This window comes from Hemiscyllium ocellatum, chromosome 16 (genome assembly GCF_020745735.1).
Source record: "Hemiscyllium ocellatum isolate sHemOce1 chromosome 16, sHemOce1.pat.X.cur, whole genome shotgun sequence".
NCBI lineage: Eukaryota > Metazoa > Chordata > Chondrichthyes > Orectolobiformes > Hemiscylliidae > Hemiscyllium > Hemiscyllium ocellatum.
In genome coordinates this window covers 68,816,214-68,836,516 of record NC_083416.1, presented here as the reverse complement: position 1 = coordinate 68,836,516, position 20,303 = coordinate 68,816,214, and the positions used below count along the sequence as shown (strand labels likewise).

The following is a 20,303-nucleotide window of genomic DNA, read 5'->3' as shown; positions in this document are numbered from 1 at the left end:
TCACTCCTGTATTGGCCAAATAGCCATTTAATTTCAAACAGAAACGCTTTGTGAATTGAAGGGTTCCTGGCTGACGTGAAGCTAATTCACACACACACACAGGCACACAGTATTCCAGGAATAAAACAATGGAGTCATAAGAGAGGATTGCTATCCTACAATGACTTTCATTACCTCAGTATTTCCCAACACAATCAAACCCAATAAAGATAGCCATTGCTGCAGGAGGGCACATCAGAAATTTTTACTTAGCATAAATTCAACCTAGAATCATGAGATAAACAATCACTTCAGCCACTTTTGGAATACCATATTCAGTTCTGGTCTCCCTGCTATAGGAAGATGTTGTGAAACTTGAAAGGGTTCAGGAAAGATTTACAAGGATGTTGCCAGGTTTGGAGGGTTTGAGCAATGGGGAGAAGCTGAATAGGTTGGGGTTATTTTCCCTGGAGCATCGGAGGCTGAGGATGACCTTATAGAAGTTTGTAAAATCATGAGGGGCATGGATAGGATAAATAGACAAAGTCTTTTCCCTGTGGTGGGGGAGTCCAGAATTAGAGGGCATAGGTTTAGGGAGAGAGAAAAATTATTTAAAATGGACCTAAGGGGCAACATTTTCATGCAGAGGGTGCTGCGTGTATGGAATGAGCTGCCAGAGGAAGTGGTGGAAATTGGTACAATTACAACATTTAAAAGGCATCTGATTGGGTAAATGAATAGGAAGCATTTACAGGGATATGGGCCAGGGGCTGGCAAATTGGATTAGATTAATTTGGGAAATCTGGTTGACATGAAAGAGTTGAACCAAAGGGTCTGTTTTTGTGCTGTACATCTCTATGACTCTATAATCTGTTCATCCGAATCTCAGTTTCAGGCATCCCAATTCAAAGTTTAATCTCACAGGGGATTTCTCCAGCAATGCTGCACTCCCTCAGTGCTGCACCTCTACAGAGGAACCTCGGTTATCCGAAGGACATGGGTGGGGAATATTTTGCTCGATTAATCGAATTCCAGATAATCAAATGCCAGGTAACATAGTTTAGTCAAGCATTGGGACCTTGCAACCTTGCCAGATAATCCGATATTCAGATAATCGAATCCTGGATAATCGAGGTTCCTCTGTGTACTAATCTAGATTCTCTAGTCTCTGGATAGGGATTTAAATCCCCCCACCCTTCCACTGCAAGAGGCAATACAGCCAATGCTGCCATCTGTCATAAACTGAAAAGTAAAAGAAAGAGATAAGAGATTTCAGAGTTCAATAGGGCCATACCATTATACATTAGAATAAAGGAATTGTTGGTGTATCATTTGAGAGATGATGTGCAGCTTCTATATTTGAAAAATAAAAATGTTTTTCAGACTTTTTAAAAATAATTGAACCAAAAACCCATGAGAAATCAGAGGCAACAATTTAATGTCATAAAATTTGTAGCTATCAGGGAAACACAGCAAGACACAATGGACAGGTTAAAGGGAATTAGAATAACTTCATTCTGAACCTGGTAACTTCTCATCACCATTCCCTGGTCACAAAAGCACTTGCTATTTACCATTTCACACACATCTCCCCTTTAATTTTCCCCTGTTTTCATCAACAATCTGATCTTCCATGTCCCACTGGTCAATCCCAATGCACTCTCGGGGAAAGAAATATCATTTTATTAATGTCTTTAGGATCAAAGTTCTTATTTAAACATGCCAGTTAGTAATTAACCTAAAATTAATGCTTGCATCTGTCTCTTAAATGAAATCCCTAAAGTAAAGCTCACTGTTTTTGGACCTTCTCAGATCTCAAAATACCAAAAATGAGGGCTTGGATCGTTCTTCTCTTATGCCTTGCAGGCAAGGCACTGGCTGCTCCTGTAAGTATTTTCTGCATTGATGTGCAATATGGGGCAAGTTGAGAGCTGTTGCACTTTGATGTGTAGCATATGAGATAAAGGATTGTGGAGTCTGAAAAAAGTTATTGCATAACGATGTGTTACCACTTGCCCAACTCAGTCAAAATTACTATTCAGAGTCAGGCCATTAACTGGCTTTGCTGTAAAAGTTAACAAAATAGAAATCAAAGTGGCAATGAGCCCTTTGTGTGACACAAACAGAACAATAGCCTTTTATTTTGCTACGGTAATGTGAATGCATTTACTAATCACAAGAAGATATTTTGGATGTCTGTGCTTAGTACATTCCACATCCTTTTATAATTTCAATGAAAAGAGTTTCCATAGCCTTTTTTGTATAAATCACTGCAATGCAGTGGTTTTCCTGGCAACACACATTGAGTTGCACTTTCAATGTGAGCATTGCAGAAAGAAGCTTTGAAAGGGATTCTTTGTCATTGTGAAGAATGCTTGCCACCTTGTTGAATCTCCAAATTTTTTTTTATCTTTCTTTCCAATTTTGCAGGAAGGCCTTGTGGCTGAAGTGGAAGTTGTTGAGGAAACAGAAGAGGTAAAAACAGACATTGGTATCATGATGTCGTCATTTTGCATTTAATATAAAGTAAAGTTTCAAGGAAAAACAAAAAGAATTATAGAATTAATTGGGTAACCAATAATATCTTGCTCATCCATTAGACAGTGCTGCAGCATGATCAATAAAAACTGTTACAGAGTTGGAAGTGAATATGCAGCACATTAGTTCCTTCCTCTCCTCAACATGTATCCTCATTTCAATTTACAAATTTCCATTTATTTGAGTCTTAATTTCAATTTGCTTCCTTTTTAAGAAAAGTTGCATTCACTTTAAATGTTAGTCTTAATATTCCAGACAATAATGTCTTCTGCAGTTCATTTATCTCAAGGTTATGTGAGTTATTAATATGACAGTTACACATGACAGGAAATTAGTGTAGGAAGAAGCAGGGGAGCAGGAGTGACAGGTGAGGTAACCCGCATTCCCTCTTCCCCCATTGAGACCTGAGGAGCTGCTTCCCCATGTAGTCAACATTTTGAGGTGGCAGGAAGGATCTCCAGGCAGATCTTGGACCTTAGGGTAAAAGTTGGAAGGATCTGGTACAAGGGTGTTTTTCTTCATAGTGGGTTCAATTCACCTTCCTTCCAAAGACTCTGAGTATGGGGATTCTAGCTCAACCTGGGCTTCACCTTCTTTCCAGCCATGAGATCCCCTACACTTACCTGAACCTGGACTCTGGGTCATAGAAACGTGGATGACTGATTCCACTAACTCTTTTGGGAGGAATAAGCTTGCAGCACTCAAGCTTATACAGGACGGAATTCCCATCTACAACCAATTACTGACCGTTAAACTGTTGAACAAGTGTGGAGTTGCTGTGATCATCAGAGATGTGAAGAGAGACTGGATAGACTAGGGTTGTTTTCCTTGGAGCGGAGGAAACTGAGGAAGAACATCATTGAGATGTGTAAACTTTTGAGGGGCATAGATAGGATAACAGGAAGGAACTATTCCCCTTGAAGGAAGGTTCAATGACTGGTGACATAGATTTAATACAAGGGCCAGGAGGATTTGAAGGGATGTGGAGAAGAAGTTTTTCACCCAGAGCGAGGTGGGAATCTGGAACTCACTGCCTGTATAAAAGATGGAAGAAACAGAACCTCTCATAACCATAAGTCTTTAAATGTGTATTTGTGATGCCAAAGCATAAAATGCTAAAGGTCAAGTACTGGAAAATGAGATTAGAATTGCTAGCTGCTTATCTCTGACTGGCACAGACCTGATGGGCTGAAGGCCCCTTCTCTGGGCAATAGACTTATATGTCGCTGAGAGCAGAAAGGAATTCCCTCCCCAAACCTAAGGTTAGGGCAACAGCATATAAAAGCATGGCCACTAAGTGTGAAGCAATAAAAGTCTGGATTGTTCAAGAGGGCAAAAGTAAGGGATGTAGTTTTCTTAGAGGGTTGTTAGGTTGTAAGATTTTATAGAGATAGAGATGAGTGGCATTTGAAAGTAAAGGTGGGAATTGTAAATTCATGGTGTTGCTTAATGAAGAACCAATGTTAGTCAATGAATGCATTGTGCTGGATGATTGGGATTTGGTGTTCTTTAGAACATGGGCAATAGAGCTTTGGATAATGTCAAGCTTCAATAAGGTTTACATAAGTGGATTTTCTAAGAATATGATGCAATAATTAGTCTTGAGGCAATAAAGGAATATTTGAAGCCCTTGGCAGCAGTTTAGTATTTGTTAGCAAGAAACATTCCTGCTCCACATGTGTCAAGATACTGACCACCTCCAAGAAGGACAATCTAATCATCTTCCCATGACACTCAATGGGATTACTATCCTTGAATTGTGGTCAGAATTGCCACTGGGGTCTTACCCTTGAAATTGAAACAAAAATAAATTGGACCAGCTCTATAAATACAATGGTTTGAAAAGCAGCTCCATTTTGCAATGAGTAATGTCCTGACTTCTAAACCAGGCCCACCATCTGCAAGGTACAACTCAGGAGCCTGATAGATTGGGCTCCACTTGCCTGGAAGATTGCAGCTCCAATAACACTTAAGAAGTTTGATCCCATCAACCTGTTTGATGGGCATCTTAAGCAGCACCTTAAATATTCACTCCCTCAGTCACAGTGGCCACAGTTTATACCATTAAAAAAAAACACAACAGGAGTTCACCATAAATCCTTTGAAAGAATACTTTAAAGTTGTAACCTCTACCACCTAGAAAAGCACAAGCGCAGCATTTACATGGAACATGTCATTTAAAGTTCCCCTCCAAGTTACACATCATATGACTTAGAACTATATCATTTTTACTTCACTGTTACTTTGAGTCAAAATCCTAGGACCCCCTATCTAACAGTCTTGTGAATGTACCACTGTGACATGGACTGCAACACTTCAGGAAGGTGGCTTAGAAACAACTTATTTAAGAAAATTAGATATGGCAATAAATTGTGCCCTCGTCTGTGATGTCCATGTTTCAAGAAGGAGGGAACAAAAATGAGTTGATGCATTTTACACATCCCTTGAAAACTCTGTTTGTGCCACTGGGCTTTCATGATAAGCTGTTGTTAGATTTTGACTCTGTTCCGTACATCTCTCTTATAACATGCAGATGACAACTGAAGCATTTATTGCTGAGGGCACAACGTAGAATCCTGAGGTGTGCAGATGTAACAGTTGTGTTGGCTTTCTGTGCTTTTTTTCAAATAAGGTTATGTTCACCTCAGGGCTTGAGTTTAAGTGCTATTCAGATGGACATTTTGGTTAAATTTGCTGAATATGAATACATTGTGAACTGCTGCTGGTTATGAATGCTGAACAACATGATTTTAAGAGTCAGTGGTACTTAGCAGAACCTCTTAACACAGCAAGCAGTTCATTTAGTTTAGGCAGTACAAATACACAAATATATACCAGGCTATCTATACATGCACCATATACAAATATTCTGTGTTTCCTATATTTGATGATTAAGAATTAATTATTAGTATTTACAAGAACGGTAAAGCACACACTACTACTTTTGAGTGAAGGGTTGTGTGTTTAGCTCATTTGACTAGAAGGCTGGTTTGCAATGTGAAGTAATACCAACAGTGTGGTTTCAATTCCCATACTGGCTGAGGTTACCATGAAGGATTCTCTTTCTCAATCTCTCCCTTCACCTGAGCTGTGGTGACCCTCGGGTTAACCACCATCAGTCATCTCTCTTAAATGAAAGAGCAGCCTTATGTTATGGTAACTTGACTTGACTTACCAGCTGAAGTGAGTAATTTCAAATGTAATGAATACATAGAAAAATATTAATTGATTCATCAAGCCTGCCCACATAATGATGGTTAAAATATTATTATATTCCAATAGGCATTGCCAGTTGGAGTAAACCCAGTCCAGATCGATACAGGAGATTTTGAAGATTCTGAAGATGATACCAAGAAGGAAATTGAAGTTGAGAGTAAGTAAAATAGTGTTATGATAAACAAGTAAAATCATTGTTCTGTAACATCATTTTTGTGAATTTCAAACTCTAAATTGATCCAGTTCCACTTTAGACTTGAATTGGAAACTTTGAACTGTTTGGTGTGAGGATATTTGCATGATGAGCATTAGCAGTAACAGTGCTTGACTGCTGATGCCTCTTCATTTCTGATTTTCCCTACCTTCATATTTCCAACTCTCCCAGACAGTGATGCTTTTCCTTGTATTGCATACTTCTGTCCAGTATTTTTCATTATTTTAACTCTAAATTTCCTTTATGATTGCTTTATGCATTTGAACACCTTTAGATCCAAGAAGGAGGGAATGAAATTATCACATCACACAATTAGCATAATTAAAAATAAAAACATCACTCTTCTCATGCAGGATTTTATTTGAGGTACAGCTATTTTCTGGACTAATATTCCAGTTGGAATAAAGGCTGTCAATCAACTGTTTATCCATTGAAGTAAAAGTAATTTCCATTGTAGCAGTCAATTATCTCTTAAGTAACTCCAAAGTTTTCTCTGGACTAGCCTAGTCACAAATCTATTCCAGGTAATGTTAACCCTTTGTTTAAAATAACTTCTGGACATCAATCCTAAATTTGCCTTTCTATAGTCAGTAAATATTCACCAAATCAAAGATGAGAACAGCTGGATTATTTGTATATATTAGTTACACACAGTACACAATTTCAAAGTTGCTTCAGTTTCTTTGGTTCTCACAAGAACTTCCTGCAATTGTGATTACATTGAAACAACTTCCTGAAATCCAAAATATAAATAGCTGGGATGGAAGTCATTCTGAGGACAATGGGCCTGATCATTCATCAAAGTGTTTGCTTAATGTAACTTTGAGATTTGACCATATCTTTCTAGACCCCTGTGAAAACTTCCACTGCAAACGAGGAAAGGTCTGTGAGGCTGACGAGAACAATGAGCCCATGTGTGTCTGCCAGGATCCATCAACATGCCCACCCAGCTCAATTGAATTTGAAAAGGTCAGGATCAAATATTTGGAAATAAGAAACCTTCGCTGTTCCTGAAAAATCTCAGGGGTGGAACAGATTTGATGAGGGACAATAATGGTTGGGGACTCGTGCAGTTATAAAATGGGGACTGTGAGAGACCTGATGCTGATTCATAAAGCTACATACAGCAAACTGTGTTCCCTCATCTTAGCAAACAAAATATTCTGAAAGGGGGTGTCCTGGTTGTTTTACAGCAACGATAAAGAATCTGATGGCTGTCCAGTTTGTTAGTGACTTTTAATCGATACATTTAAGTTGTCAACTTTCATATTAAAGGTTTTGAACTAATATCAAACCTGTCTTTATGATTAACTTTTTTCACCTGATAAGATTTGTTGGTTTACATGGAATTGGTCAGATATAGTATGGGAGAATAAGTCTAGATTTCATTATCCTATGTTCAAGACTAAATTCAAAGTGTCTAATTATTGGAAAAATGTTATATTAAATGATTTGTCAGAGTAAATTGCTAATAACTGTTTGTATTGCCAAGTAATCTGCAGATTGTTGTCTTCAATGGTTCAGTTGTTCTATATTTGATTATGTGAGTTTGTTATGGCCTGAACTCATAAAACAGTAAACCATTCTGTAGAAAGATCTGGAAGCCAGTGCTAAAAACATAAGGCCACATAAGATATAGGAGCAGAATTAGGCATTTGACTCATTGGGAAGGCCTCACCATTCGATCACGGCTGATATATTTCTTAACCCCATTCTCCTGCCTACTCCCAGTAACCCTTCGTGCTTTATATTTTTGAAGTCTTTCCCTGTTTAAAAAGTAGTCTATCCTCTCTTCTTCCTACCAAAGTGCCTAACCTCACATTTTCCCACATTGTACTCCATCTGCTACTTCTTTGTCCATTTTCCCAGCCTGTCCAAGTCCTTCTGCAGACTGCCTGCCTCCTCAACACTACCTATTCTTCCACCTATCTTTGTGTCATCTGCAAACCTAGCAACAATCCGGATCATTGTGGTCCGGACACTGATCCCTGCAGGACTCCACTAGTCACTGCTAAAATCCTGGAACATGGAGCAGGCATTTTAAAACACTGAATAAAACCTGTTACACACATACCACTATGCATAGGTGACAGTTTCTGAGATAGAAAATGTGCAACACTGATGACACCTCAGAACATAATAATAACCATGTGAACCAACTCAAAACCAGAAGTTTACTGTCATTATCTTACCCTGACATTTCCAATCTACCACTGTCTGAGTCTTACCTGGGGAACCATTTGGACTTGAGCAGTCAATGGGAACTGGACAGTTTCAGGTTGTGTGCCTGTTTTGGACTCTTGCCTTATTTTATGCTCCAGAGCGCACCGTTGTTTTTTATATCTGCAAATAAAGTGTTACATCAAGAGCAACTGTCCTTATCGAAAACAACAAAATGCTCGAGATCTCACCGGGTCAGGTAGCATCCATGGAGAGAGAGTAAGTGTCCTTATTGTTGATAGTGCTATTTTACATTGCTATTAAAAGCATTTAGTAACATTTCTGTATTTCATAACCTTCACCAGGTCTGTGGCACTGACAACAAGACCTATGACAGTGCCTGCCAGCTCTTTGCCACTAAGTGCACATTGGAGGGAACAAAGAAGGGTCACAAGCTCCATTTGGACTACATTGGACCATGCAAATGTATGTGACATGCATGGTTTTAGTGGACATTGTATATAAGGGGATGATAACATTTTAAAGTAAATTGATTTTTGCTGTTAATTGATTTCACTATATTCTCCGTATGAATTCTGTCAATGTACTTACCCAACTGGGTTGTTTAGTTCTTACTGCCAATCAGCATAACAATTCCAGACTTGAGTTATTTCTCTTCATGCTGGAAGTGGAGCTAAAACCACCAAAGAATATGCAAACTGCTGTGAAAGGGGAGATGCTTAAATCAGGATATTTATTCGCATGATTATTTTCATGATTAAAACTTTATGAACACATACTCTAAAATATCTAAATTGTTAAGTATTATTTAGGACTGAGCTTATAAACCACAGAGGTCCCGGATTCAATTTCATTATACTTGGGCTAACAGTGAAGGAATGAAAGCTGTTTACAAGTGTTCATATCAAGGTGAAATTATTGAATGACCTTTGTTCAGAAGAATGTTGCTTGGACCATCAGGTGAGGAAGCCTTCAGTTGTCTCAGGTGAATATCCAGTCAACACTCACTGTTTTGACACACATACATCCCATTAAGCAAGGTACTGGAGGACCACTTGAGTCATCATTCAGAGAAGGTAATAGAAGATGCATATCATAGGGTCAGAGCCATGACGGCACAGAAGGAACATACTTGGCTCATCAATTTCATACCAACTCTTTGCTGAGAATTCTGGTCAGTCCTATCTCCCTGCTCTATTACTGATTTTACTTCCCTCAAATGCTCATTGAGTTTCCTTTTAAAATCATGCATCATCTCTGATACCACCACCCTCAGAGGTAGGAATTTCCATCATTGCCACATGCTTCTTCTTCACATACCCGCTAAATCTCTTGCTCAAAACTTTAACTCTGTGGTCCCCTGTTCTTCTACCATTAGCTAATGGGAAAAAATTTCCTTTGCTTACTTTACTTAAACCTGTCACAGTATTGTACAGCTCTGTCAAATTTTCTTCAATCTTTTCTACTCCAAGAAAAACAAACCCTGAGTTTCTCCAGCCTAAGCTCATAACTAAAACCCCTCATTCCTGGAATCATTTTGGTAAATCTCTGCACACAGTCAAGTATATTTTCTGATATGTGGTGAACAGAACTGGATTCATTACTGTGATGGCTGCTACCATGCACCTTTAGAAAGGTTCTGCATAACTTCCCTTTGTTTATACACAATGCCTGTACTTATGAAGTCCAATATGCCCATGTGTTTTGCCGATTCCTCTCCATATCTGTCCTGTCATCTGCAAGAATCTTCTACATGACGGTCGGACCTCTTTAGAACTATCCTGTTAAGTCTGCACAGCTTCTCCGTTTGTCTTCTGCCAAAATAAATCACCTCACTCTTGTCTGTGTTAAATTCCATCTGCTCTTGCCTGCCCATTATACAGCCCATCAACACCATATTGCAATAGGCTGTTATTACACCTCACTGTTTGCCACATCACCAAGTTTGTTGTCATGGACCAACTTTGAAAGATTATACTATTCCAACATCATCATTTATTTATATAAAGAAAAATATGGCTCAGCACTGACCCTTGGCAAGCATCATTGTCAATCATATAAAAGCAAAATACTATTGACGCTGGAAATTTGAAACAAACACAGGCAATGCTGAAGAAACTCAGCAGGTCTGGCAGCACCTGTTGAGAGAGAACAGGACCTGTACTGAAGGAAGGTTATATCAGACTCAGAACATTACGTGCATTTCTCTCTCCACAGATGCTGCCAGACCTGTTGTTTTTCTCCAGCAATCTCGATCATTCTAAACTATCCACTCTTCTGGGAAAAAAAAACACCATTTACCATGATGTGCTGTTTTCTGTCCTGAAGTTAGTTTTTTGTTAAGTTGCATATTAACCCTCCAATTCCATGAGCCTCACATTTGTTAACTGGCCTTTTGTCTGATACTATATTAAACAACACTTAACATTACCATGAAGATACCTTCTTCTTAAGCTCTCCCCTTGTCTAGGGTGTGGTGGCCCTCAAGTTGAACTTACCACCAGTCATTTCTGTCTAATGAGCGAGCAGCCCTATGGCCCTCTGGAACTGTGACAGCTTTACTTTATCAAACAATTGCTTTAAATCCTTAGGTATCCATTAACTTTCCTTCACTGTTAGTGAGTTTTGAGAAGATTTGTAGCTCAGGTTGGGATTTTGCATGTAGGTTTGCTCGCTGAGCTGGAAGGTTCATTTCCTTCACTGTACTCTCCAGGTTTGTCAACAACACAAAATAGGTAGCATTGTAAGCAGTTTCGAAAGATCCATGATTTTAAGGCTTGAGAGCTGAATGTTCCTCTGAGGACCACAAGAATCACAACACCAAGAAGGTGTTTTACAGAAAATTTATACTGCACATCCTCAAATAATTGAATGAGAGAAAGGAATATATAACAGAAAGAAAGAAATAGTATTCTAGTGAAATATCAAAATAAATAGACAGGTAGAATGAGTCTGAGTAGAAAGATGCTGGATAAAAACAAGAAAGAGAGATATTTGCCTTAGATGCCTCCGACACAGTTGTACACAGCGTGTTATCCTCATCAATAGTTTATTCTGTACGTTCATATTCTGAGCACATTGCAAACATCTTCTGACTATAAAGATTTGAAATAGAGATTTATTCTTGGATATTGCAGAGGCTTTCATATTGTCAGTTTTTCTATTAAGCCAACAGCGGCCATGAGGCAAGAACAATGAATGAATGGAAGGGGAGAATTCATTTCTTCGAACACTTAGCACTGTAGCAGGTCCAACCTGTCACTTTGTTCTGATAAGGAATACAACAATAGAATATAGAGAGAAAGGTTTATTACAAGAGTACACATAGAGAAGTATTGTTAAAGCAGCAACCTTTAGTCTGCTTTGCAAAGGAGACCTCTTCAAGAAAGCTGTACTAAACATTTTGCATCAGATCCATGAAAATAAACTGCCTCATTCCATGATTACTGTGACTCAGGGATTCCTTTGGGTTTGCCTCTAAGTTTGATTTCCCTTTTTTTTAGTTTATTCAGGATGTTGGCATTGCTGGCTGTCCTTGAATCATACAGAAGAGATCATATTGTGTAGGAATATTCATAGACCTAATAGGGAGGGATTTCCAGAATTTTGACCCAGTAACAATGAAGGAATGACAATATAGTTCCAAGCCAGGATGCCATGTGGCTTGGAAGATACTTGCAGGTGACTGACACCTCTACAAACAGATGCAAAATGGTTCAGGATTTAGAGAGTTGATTGCAGAAAATTATTTTCTAATTTAAATCATTCCAAATGGATTAATTCCTGCTTCATAACAGTACATTTTTCATATTTCTCCCCCTCCCCACCATCGCCACCCTCTACTGCCCTCCAATCGTCAGCTGATGACACGAAGTCACTTTGAGTGAGACATCTTTACCATCACTTACCTCTTCCTCAAAATGCCATCTCTACCTGCACACAGTGTGTGTGTTTCTGCTGTTTGTGAAATCTTGCTGCGTGCAAAATGGCTGCTGTGTTGCCTGCATAACAATAATTGCTTTTCAAAGTAATTTATTGCGTGAAGCATTTTGAGAGACGTATGTAAGATGTGATAAGCTTCAGGTTATGCAAGTCTTTTATTGTTTGAATGTAAACTGTTGTACTGGAATATGCAATGTCTGTGGATAGGTGCATGTTGTGGGATGACTTATTGTTGGCAGTAATAACTCACCAGTATAGATATCTATTCTGATTGCTTCCTACACTGAGATAACTACTGCTTTCTATTCAAGGGAAGATTCAATATCTGTGGAGTAATACATTATAAGCCGCAGATATTCCCTGGAAAATCATGCATCCAACGTGTGAAATTTTGTGATGCATGCTTCCAACATGTGTTGAGCCTTACTGCAGATGAGGCCTTGGAAGATCTATTCTAAATGAGTAGCTTTTGAATTCTACATCTTTATAGAATGTTCCAGCGCAGAAGAAGATTATTTTACCCATTGTATCAGTGCTGTTTCTTTTAAAATGCAATCCAAGTAGCCCCATCCTGCTGCTCTTACCTTATATATAAATTGACCCCCTTAGAATACTTATCAATCTCCTTTTGAAACTTGTTATTCAATCTGCTTTCACTTACCTTTCAGGCAGTGCAATTCAGATCACAACTTGCTTCATAAAAAATCAAATTCTCCTCATTACCTTAAGTTTGAGTTTCCTAATTACTGACTAGTCCACCATTGGAATTAATTTCTCTTCGTTTCTCATAAAGCCTGTCAGGTTTTTGACCATCTTTATGAAATCTCCCCTTAGTCTCTTCTGTTCTAAAGACAACCATCCCGGCTTCATTAATGTCTCAATGAAAATTAAGTTCAGCATCCTTGGCACCATTCTGTTAGCTTACTTGGCTGTGCAGTGTCTTATTGTCATGCTCCTCTGTGTGTGTCAGTCTGGAACTGCTTGTTTTCCATCTGTTGACTCTTCTAGGTCTGGACAGAATGGAAATTAATTACTCTTAAGGCAGAATGAAATGAAAGGAATACTTTATACAAGATTTTTAACATCTTTGATGTGATCTCTTTTTTTGTAGTCATCCAGGAATGCATTGATAGTGAGTTGGCTGAGTTCCCTCTGCGTATGCGTGACTGGCTGAAGAATGTTCTGGTGACCCTTTATGAGCGTGATAATGAGGAAACCAACCTCCTCACTGAAAAGCAGAAGATGAAGGCAAGAAAACACACTTCATTAACTCATTAATAGCAGAATGGTTAAAAAGACAATCTTGTGTTTTTCTTTTTAAAAACAATCATTCATTCCCTCTTCTTTTGGTCTTTAGTTACTTGTATAAAATGTGTAGAATAGTCCAGATCATCCTTACCCCTGTAGCTTTCGAAAAAACAGCTGGCTTCTCTTTGATCATCTTCAATGATATTATACCAGGAATCAGAAATTCTGCAGTGACAATCACATGGATTGTAGAATGTTAGTGTTTAAAGGTTATTTGATCTGTAGTGCTTCTGTAAAGCCACAGTCTCCCTGTGTGATAGCTCCAACATGGTGCAAGTCCTTGTTTTAGCATTTACAGTATGGATATGGCCATATGCAGTATTCAGCATGGTGCTGTTTTTTAAGTATCTCTATATGAAGCACCCCAGGAAATAGTGATGTATTTCTGAAGATGCCCTAAAAATATTGATATTCTCAGCATGCATGTGAGAACACTCAAAATCGAATATTTACAGAGTATTACAGACATTGCTAATTTCAGTGATCATTGATATTTCCTTCCAGACTTCCTCAGTCTGGAGATTCTAGCCTGAAAACTTGTGCTGCATAGAAATGGATATGACACATACTTCAAAAATTATTTGCATTTCATTATAAATTACAATTAATTTCATTATAAATTAATATGCATGCTAATTTCTCAAGCATCCACACCAGTCAACTCTCAGATTATGAGTAAGAGGGAATAAAAGTCAAAAATAGGGAACGCAAGACAATAAAATATTCGAGCAGAAGTAGACCATTCAGCCCATCAGGTCTTTTCTGCCATTCAATGAGATCACGGCTAATCTGTTAATCCTGCTCTACACTTGCCTTTTCACTGTAACCCTTGATTCCTTTACTGAATAAAAGCCTTTCTGTTTCATCATTGAATATACTTAACAACTCAACCTCAACAGCACTCTGTGGTAAAGAATTCCATGGATCCACAATGTCCAAATAGGGCATGCCCATTGCTGTTTTAATGACTTTGAACAACTGTAAAATATCCACCTTGGATAGATTTCCAATTTTAGCATTATGTTAAAATTCTGCTTCCACAGAACAAGTCAAATTTTAACAATTGTTGGCCAAGATCTTTGGACTTGAAAAACTCAGAATTGAAATGGAGATGAGATTTGTCTTTGACCAAAATTGTGATCTCGCTCCCTCTCTAACTCTCCCATGATTGGTTGAATCTTCTCCAACTCCAATTTGGAACATGCTCTGCAATCCCAAACATACCTTTGTTGGTTATCCTGCCACATGCCTTTTAACTTTAGCAGTTGCTGGGCAGGAAAGAAAATAAGGTTCAATTGTTAAATTTGGCAAGGGCCACATGATCCCAGCCTTGAAAGACCTTCCCTGGATCATGTGCTTGCCTGGCATTCAACACATCATGAGGCTATTTGTTGATTCATGTTCAAGCTATTTCTTCTCTGAACAATCCAGAGATTGGGATGTGGGTCAAGTGCTGGCAAATGGGACTAGGTTAGGTTAGGATATTTGGTCGGCATGGACGTGTTGGAATGAAGTGCCTGTTTCTGTGCTGTACATCTCTATGACTCTAAGTCCCACAGACCACCTGTGTCTCTATAAATCTGAATTATTTATTTCTTTCAATGCCCATCCAATTTCCTTTTATATCATTTATTATCTGTGCTTCCTCACCCTCCTGGACATTAAGGTCCATGTCATGACAACTTACTACACAGAGGTCCTTACAACCTCTCATGCCCTCACTGCATCCCCAAACCCTTGATAACCCCAATTGTTGTTTGTTTCTGCATTGTTCTGTTTTTGAATACCTTTACAAAACTGGAGTTCCACTTGTTATCCAAATCAGGCTATCACTCCTGAGATAACCTGACTAGCATTTCCATTTGAGCTTCCAGTTTTTTACTGCAGTCATTTCTAACATTTGATTTGCAATAGCCAATTCCTCATTGATAGATTAGTCTTAAATTTGATCAAAACATTAATTAGGTGAAGAACTATGCAGGTTGGTGGAAATATCCCTTATTTGCGTGTACTCTGTGACCGAAACAGGTATGTACAGGTATCCTCCTTCTGTCTTGTTCATTTTTTGCAGTGGCGTTGTAATATTAAATTGGAAGTAGCACTGTTGGCATCATGACAGCAACTCTGGTGATTGTTGTCCAACAGGTGAAGAAGATGTATGAAAATGAAAAGCGTCTGCAGGCTGGAGAACATTCCTTGGATCTTCTGGCTCATGACTTTGAGAAGAACTACAACATGTTCATTTTCCCTGTTCACTGGCAATTCGGCCAACTTGATCAACACCCAGCCGATAAGTAAGCTTTGCCAGAGTCACCTGATATTTTTTGGTAGGACTTTGCTGATATTGAATCCTCTATTTTATAGACGCCTGATGGCCAATCTTGGAAAATCTTGGAAAATATATCAATTCTTGATATTTCTCAGTGATAAACAAATAGGAGCAAAGGAGCAGGAGTAGGCCATTCAGCCCTTCAAGCCTGCTCTACCAATCAGTAAAATTATGGCTGACCATCCACTTCAATGCCTGTTCTCCTCCATGCTATCCCTGTATCTCCTCACATCACTGATATTTAGAAATCTATGAATCACTACATTACACATACTCAATGACTGAGCTTCCTCAGCCCTCTGAGGTAGAAAATCCCAAAGATTCAAAACACATCAAAAACTATCAAAATATTCAAGATGGATGAAATAAACTAATTTTCTTCTATTTGGTAATGAATAGGTCTGGATTGGCCGTTGTATTTCACTTTTGAATTTTTAATTTCATGTGCTAATCTCCAACTATGTTCACAGGACCTCACCTGTAGAGAAGAAGTTTGTGGTACAAATGAGTGTTCTCTGTGCCTTAGAGCACTTTATTGGCCATTTGTAACCACAAGAACTGGTACTTCTCAGACCTGACCTCCAGATTTTAGTTACAATCTAGCCAGGATCCTGTAACACGTTTTAAAAATAGAAGAAGTGTGAGTTCTGGGTAGTTACAAAGAGAGAAAAATACCATAAAATTCCAAGATTTTAATAAATAACAATAAGCTTTATTATACAAAGCTAGAACGGTAATAACATTTACACTACATCTTAATTTGTATTCTGACATTGGGATAAATAGGAGTAACAGACAGACTGTGGCCAAACACCCCATAGCACATACCAAATGTGGCCAAGGCAGATCGCGTGACTTTCTCACAACCCCCCAAGATGTACTAGATCATCAAATCTTACAAGATATTCCAATTTCTTCTCTTTCAAAGACCTACTTTCAGAACTGTCTTAAGAGCAACTTCACCACAGATTTCACCAATGAATTATCATAGTTTGGTACTTCTCCCTTCTTTCCTGGCATGTCGCTCTCACAGATTCTTGAAAATGTACTCTAGTACCCGCCTGCAAGCACAGCTCCACCTTTTTTGGTCTGACAGCTGGTAATGTCCCTTTGCTGTTTCAAGCTCTGAGGTCTCAGCTGCGCAAAGTGAATATTGCCTGTGTGCTTTTTTCTCCTGCCCTGTCAGCCACATTGAACTATTAATGGCACGTGGCTTCATCCAAACACTCTCAGATCCTAGCGAATTTCCTGAGCCCTAATCCCAACGTGTAGCTATGTCTCTTGTCCCCTCAGACATCTCCTGAGTCCTGAAGGCTCAGAGCCTGAAAGACCAACTTATTTGAGAATCTTCCCTCTGATCCTGAGTACTTGATTGAATAATAGCCCAAACACAGTAACCTTTCTCCTCTGGCTCCAACCAACTGCTGAAAATTAACAATTCAATCACTCTTGAATTATTTCAGTGACTTATTCAAAACATTGTAACAAGCTGCCTCTCATCTCCATCCTCACCTCAAGCTTGTCCTAACCAGTAATAAATCTGGCTAATATTTTGGAACTGTCAAACATAGCAGTCCCTTGGAACTGTCTGTTCTCTGAATGTTACAATATTCACAGATTGCTAGCGTGCACAATAAAAAATGGATTCAAATAGAGGATTTCAACACAGAAAATACACAAAAACAAGTTAGTAGCAGGAGGGGACCATATTACCCATCAAGCTTGTTCCTTCATTCAGTATGATCATTCCCTATATTTCTTGATTCCCTGAGAGACACAAAAAAATGCCTGTCCTGTCCCACCCTTAAATATAATCAAAGATGGAGCAGCCACAATTGTCTTGGGTGGACAACTCCAAAGATTCACAACCCCATGAGTGAAGAAATGTCTCCTAACCTCAATCCAATAGATCAATCCCTTAGTCTGAGACTGTGCCCCACATTGTAGATTTTAATCATTTATTGAATCACGGAGCACAGAAGGAGTCCATAAGTTCATCCTGCATATCACTGCATAATTCTTCAAAAATACTGTTAGTCCCATCCAATTGCTTTGTTGTTAAATGTTGCAGCCTTACAAACATACCTTTGTTTTAAATCCAGATACCTTTCACACTCTGAGCTGGCCCCCCTGCGTGCTCCCCTTGTTCCAATGGAGCACTGCACCACCCGCTTCTTCCAGAAATGTGATGCAGACAATGACAAATACATCGCCCTTGAAGAGTGGGCCACATGTTTTGGTATCAAAGAGGGTGAGTATCTCAGGCAGTAAGAACAGAAACTGACCATGGTCACTTGATCCGGTTTTCACCAGCAATTATTAGATTGAATGAAATGAGAAAGGTGATCAGGGAAAGTTTTTCACACTGACAATTGGTTCATAACTTGAGGATATCATTTGTGAAAATCAATATCTGGCGCAAATGAAAGTTTCAGCCAAACTACATTATAAAATGGGTAATAGTGATAGAAATAAGATGTCCATTTAAACAGGTAGTATTGGTAAGTTCAAGTAGGAGTAGATTGTATTTAAGAGAAAGATAGCAGTTTTCAGAAGGAAGAGAAAATTGAGCGTTATATTAAGATGAGAATGTGTGGCTGATAACAAGCAAACGTTGACAGGGTTTAGAAGGTGCGCATCTAACAAACTGCAGAATAAATGTCAAAATAAAAGAATAATATGAATACATTTCTATTGATCTTAATGGAAATTAAAATTGGGCGGATTTTATAAAGGGTAACTGAACTATAACACCACTTTTACATTTGGGCAATAGACCAAAAAGCATCTGCCAGTGAGTTGCTTAGACCTCTATTTAAACTGGTGACGCCTTGAGTTATCCTTGAGTCAAATGGTATAAATATATGTCCTACACTCAGATGTTTACCTGCGTAGTCCCAAGATAACATTTTGCTGGAGATGCTATTCTTTGGGTAAGGTACCAAACCCTGTTGTTGTCTCACTGTTTTAGCAGTGTAATTTTAAGTGTAATTTAAAAAAAACTATCAAAATAGAGCAATGTGTTCTCTCAGTTTCCTAGTCATCAGACCAAGTCACAGCAGATCACTAGATATGGATTGGTCATTCATTTCAGTGTTGAGGAATGTTGCTGATACAATATGGCTGTCTTGTTTGCTAACAGAACAAATGAGTTCATTCTAAAAATAATTTATTACTTGAAGTTATAGGGGTCATTTTAAACTTAGGCTCATAAATCTGGTTTTATGGGTCTGACTCCCATTAACATAAACTCTGTCTTTCCTTTGAAGTCAAAGGACTGTTAGACAATTCCAATAATGGCCACTCAGCTGCCAATGAGAATTTGACTCTCTATTCAGTTGAAAATTAGCATTCTCATCACTCGACCACCCATCCCGACCTCCATTGAGGCTTTTGCTATTGTAAGAACATAAATAGTTGCAGGTATGTTAGAGTAAGATGTTATCTGCAAATATAAAATTGTCTTGTGTACTGTAATGCATTTGCTAGATATTTGGTCTGATAAATAATAAACTAATTGTAATATGTTTTTCTTACAGAGGATATTGATGGCAACCTTCTGATATAAATTCTTTGTTTCTACGCCTATGCTGCCCAGTGCTACCTTCGGGTAGTGGTGCTATGTAGAGTCTGACGACATTAATGGTGCTACTCTCATTTATATCTATACCACTGTAACACAGTGCATGTGCTTCTAATAATATCTTGTCAACAAAAAAGACAAACATTTTTCTTCAATTGTTAAAACATGATCATATCTTGTTTTTTTTAAGTGTCCTTGTCAACTTTAGAGAGCAATTTTGCATGTGTTACCATAATGCTATCTAGATGTTTGCCCATGGAAGAAAAGAAACATCGCATATTAAATTAGCCCTTTAATGTCCAAAAGCCAGGAGGTTCATAGCTTCTGTTCTTTATCCAGGTAGACAATGATTGATACAGCTCGATGGCTGGGTGTTAGAGAGTTAATTTCAGTATGCTGTTAAAAGTTGCTTTGGATTTGTATGTAAAGTAGGTGTACTAAGGTAATTTGTCTTGTAACTAAAAAAGATTGTAAAGCAGAAAGAGAGAACACACCAAATGTTAATGAGCATGTGAACGAATATGGAAAATTAGAATGTGATCGTACAGATTGGAGAAAGTCTACCTCGAACAGACCCTTTTGCTATCTGCTAACACATGAGAAGCACACTTTCAATATTTCTTCTTTCTAATAAAAAAATTAAAACAAAATCTTTCCTGCATGCAGTTGAGATGTTGGAAGTGTTTTATTTCACTGCAGAAACCATACATATTCCAACTTTTGTATCTTTGGTACTTTGTACCTGGTCAGGGAACTAAAATATTTTGTTAAATGCTTCTTAACTGTTCACTGTATAATGCAATAAAACAACACTACAGTGCTACTATACATTGCATACCCGTGCTTCTTAACTCCATGTTATACAGCGCAATGCAACTACAAATTACACTGCAGCACAATCGTGGACATTAAGGTTATGTAACACAATGTAACAAGCTTTACTGTAAATTATAATACAACCAATGCAAAGTGACAATGTAATAACTGTAATATCATGAGAAGTGCAAAAGTGT

The 20,303-nt window shown here is 38.3% G+C and overlaps 1 protein-coding gene across 1 annotated transcript in view; it reads left to right on the top strand.

The window, feature by feature from the left end:
- Positions 1 to 19,955, top strand: part of sparc (secreted protein, acidic, cysteine-rich (osteonectin)) — a 30,954-nt gene extending 10,999 nt beyond the window's left edge. Inside the window, exons 2-10 of the mRNA XM_060837351.1 lie at positions 1,792 to 1,865; positions 2,410 to 2,454; positions 5,800 to 5,890; positions 6,795 to 6,916; positions 8,473 to 8,593; positions 13,182 to 13,318; positions 15,524 to 15,672; positions 17,810 to 17,958; positions 19,247 to 19,955. Coding sequence (XP_060693334.1) covers positions 1,809 to 1,865; positions 2,410 to 2,454; positions 5,800 to 5,890; positions 6,795 to 6,916; positions 8,473 to 8,593; positions 13,182 to 13,318; positions 15,524 to 15,672; positions 17,810 to 17,958; positions 19,247 to 19,275 — 900 coding nt within the window. The 5' untranslated portion in view covers positions 1,792 to 1,808 and the 3' untranslated portion in view covers positions 19,276 to 19,955. The remainder of the gene's footprint in view (positions 1 to 1,791; positions 1,866 to 2,409; positions 2,455 to 5,799; positions 5,891 to 6,794; positions 6,917 to 8,472; positions 8,594 to 13,181; positions 13,319 to 15,523; positions 15,673 to 17,809; positions 17,959 to 19,246) is intronic.
- The last annotated feature ends 348 nt before the right edge of the window (positions 19,956 to 20,303 follow it).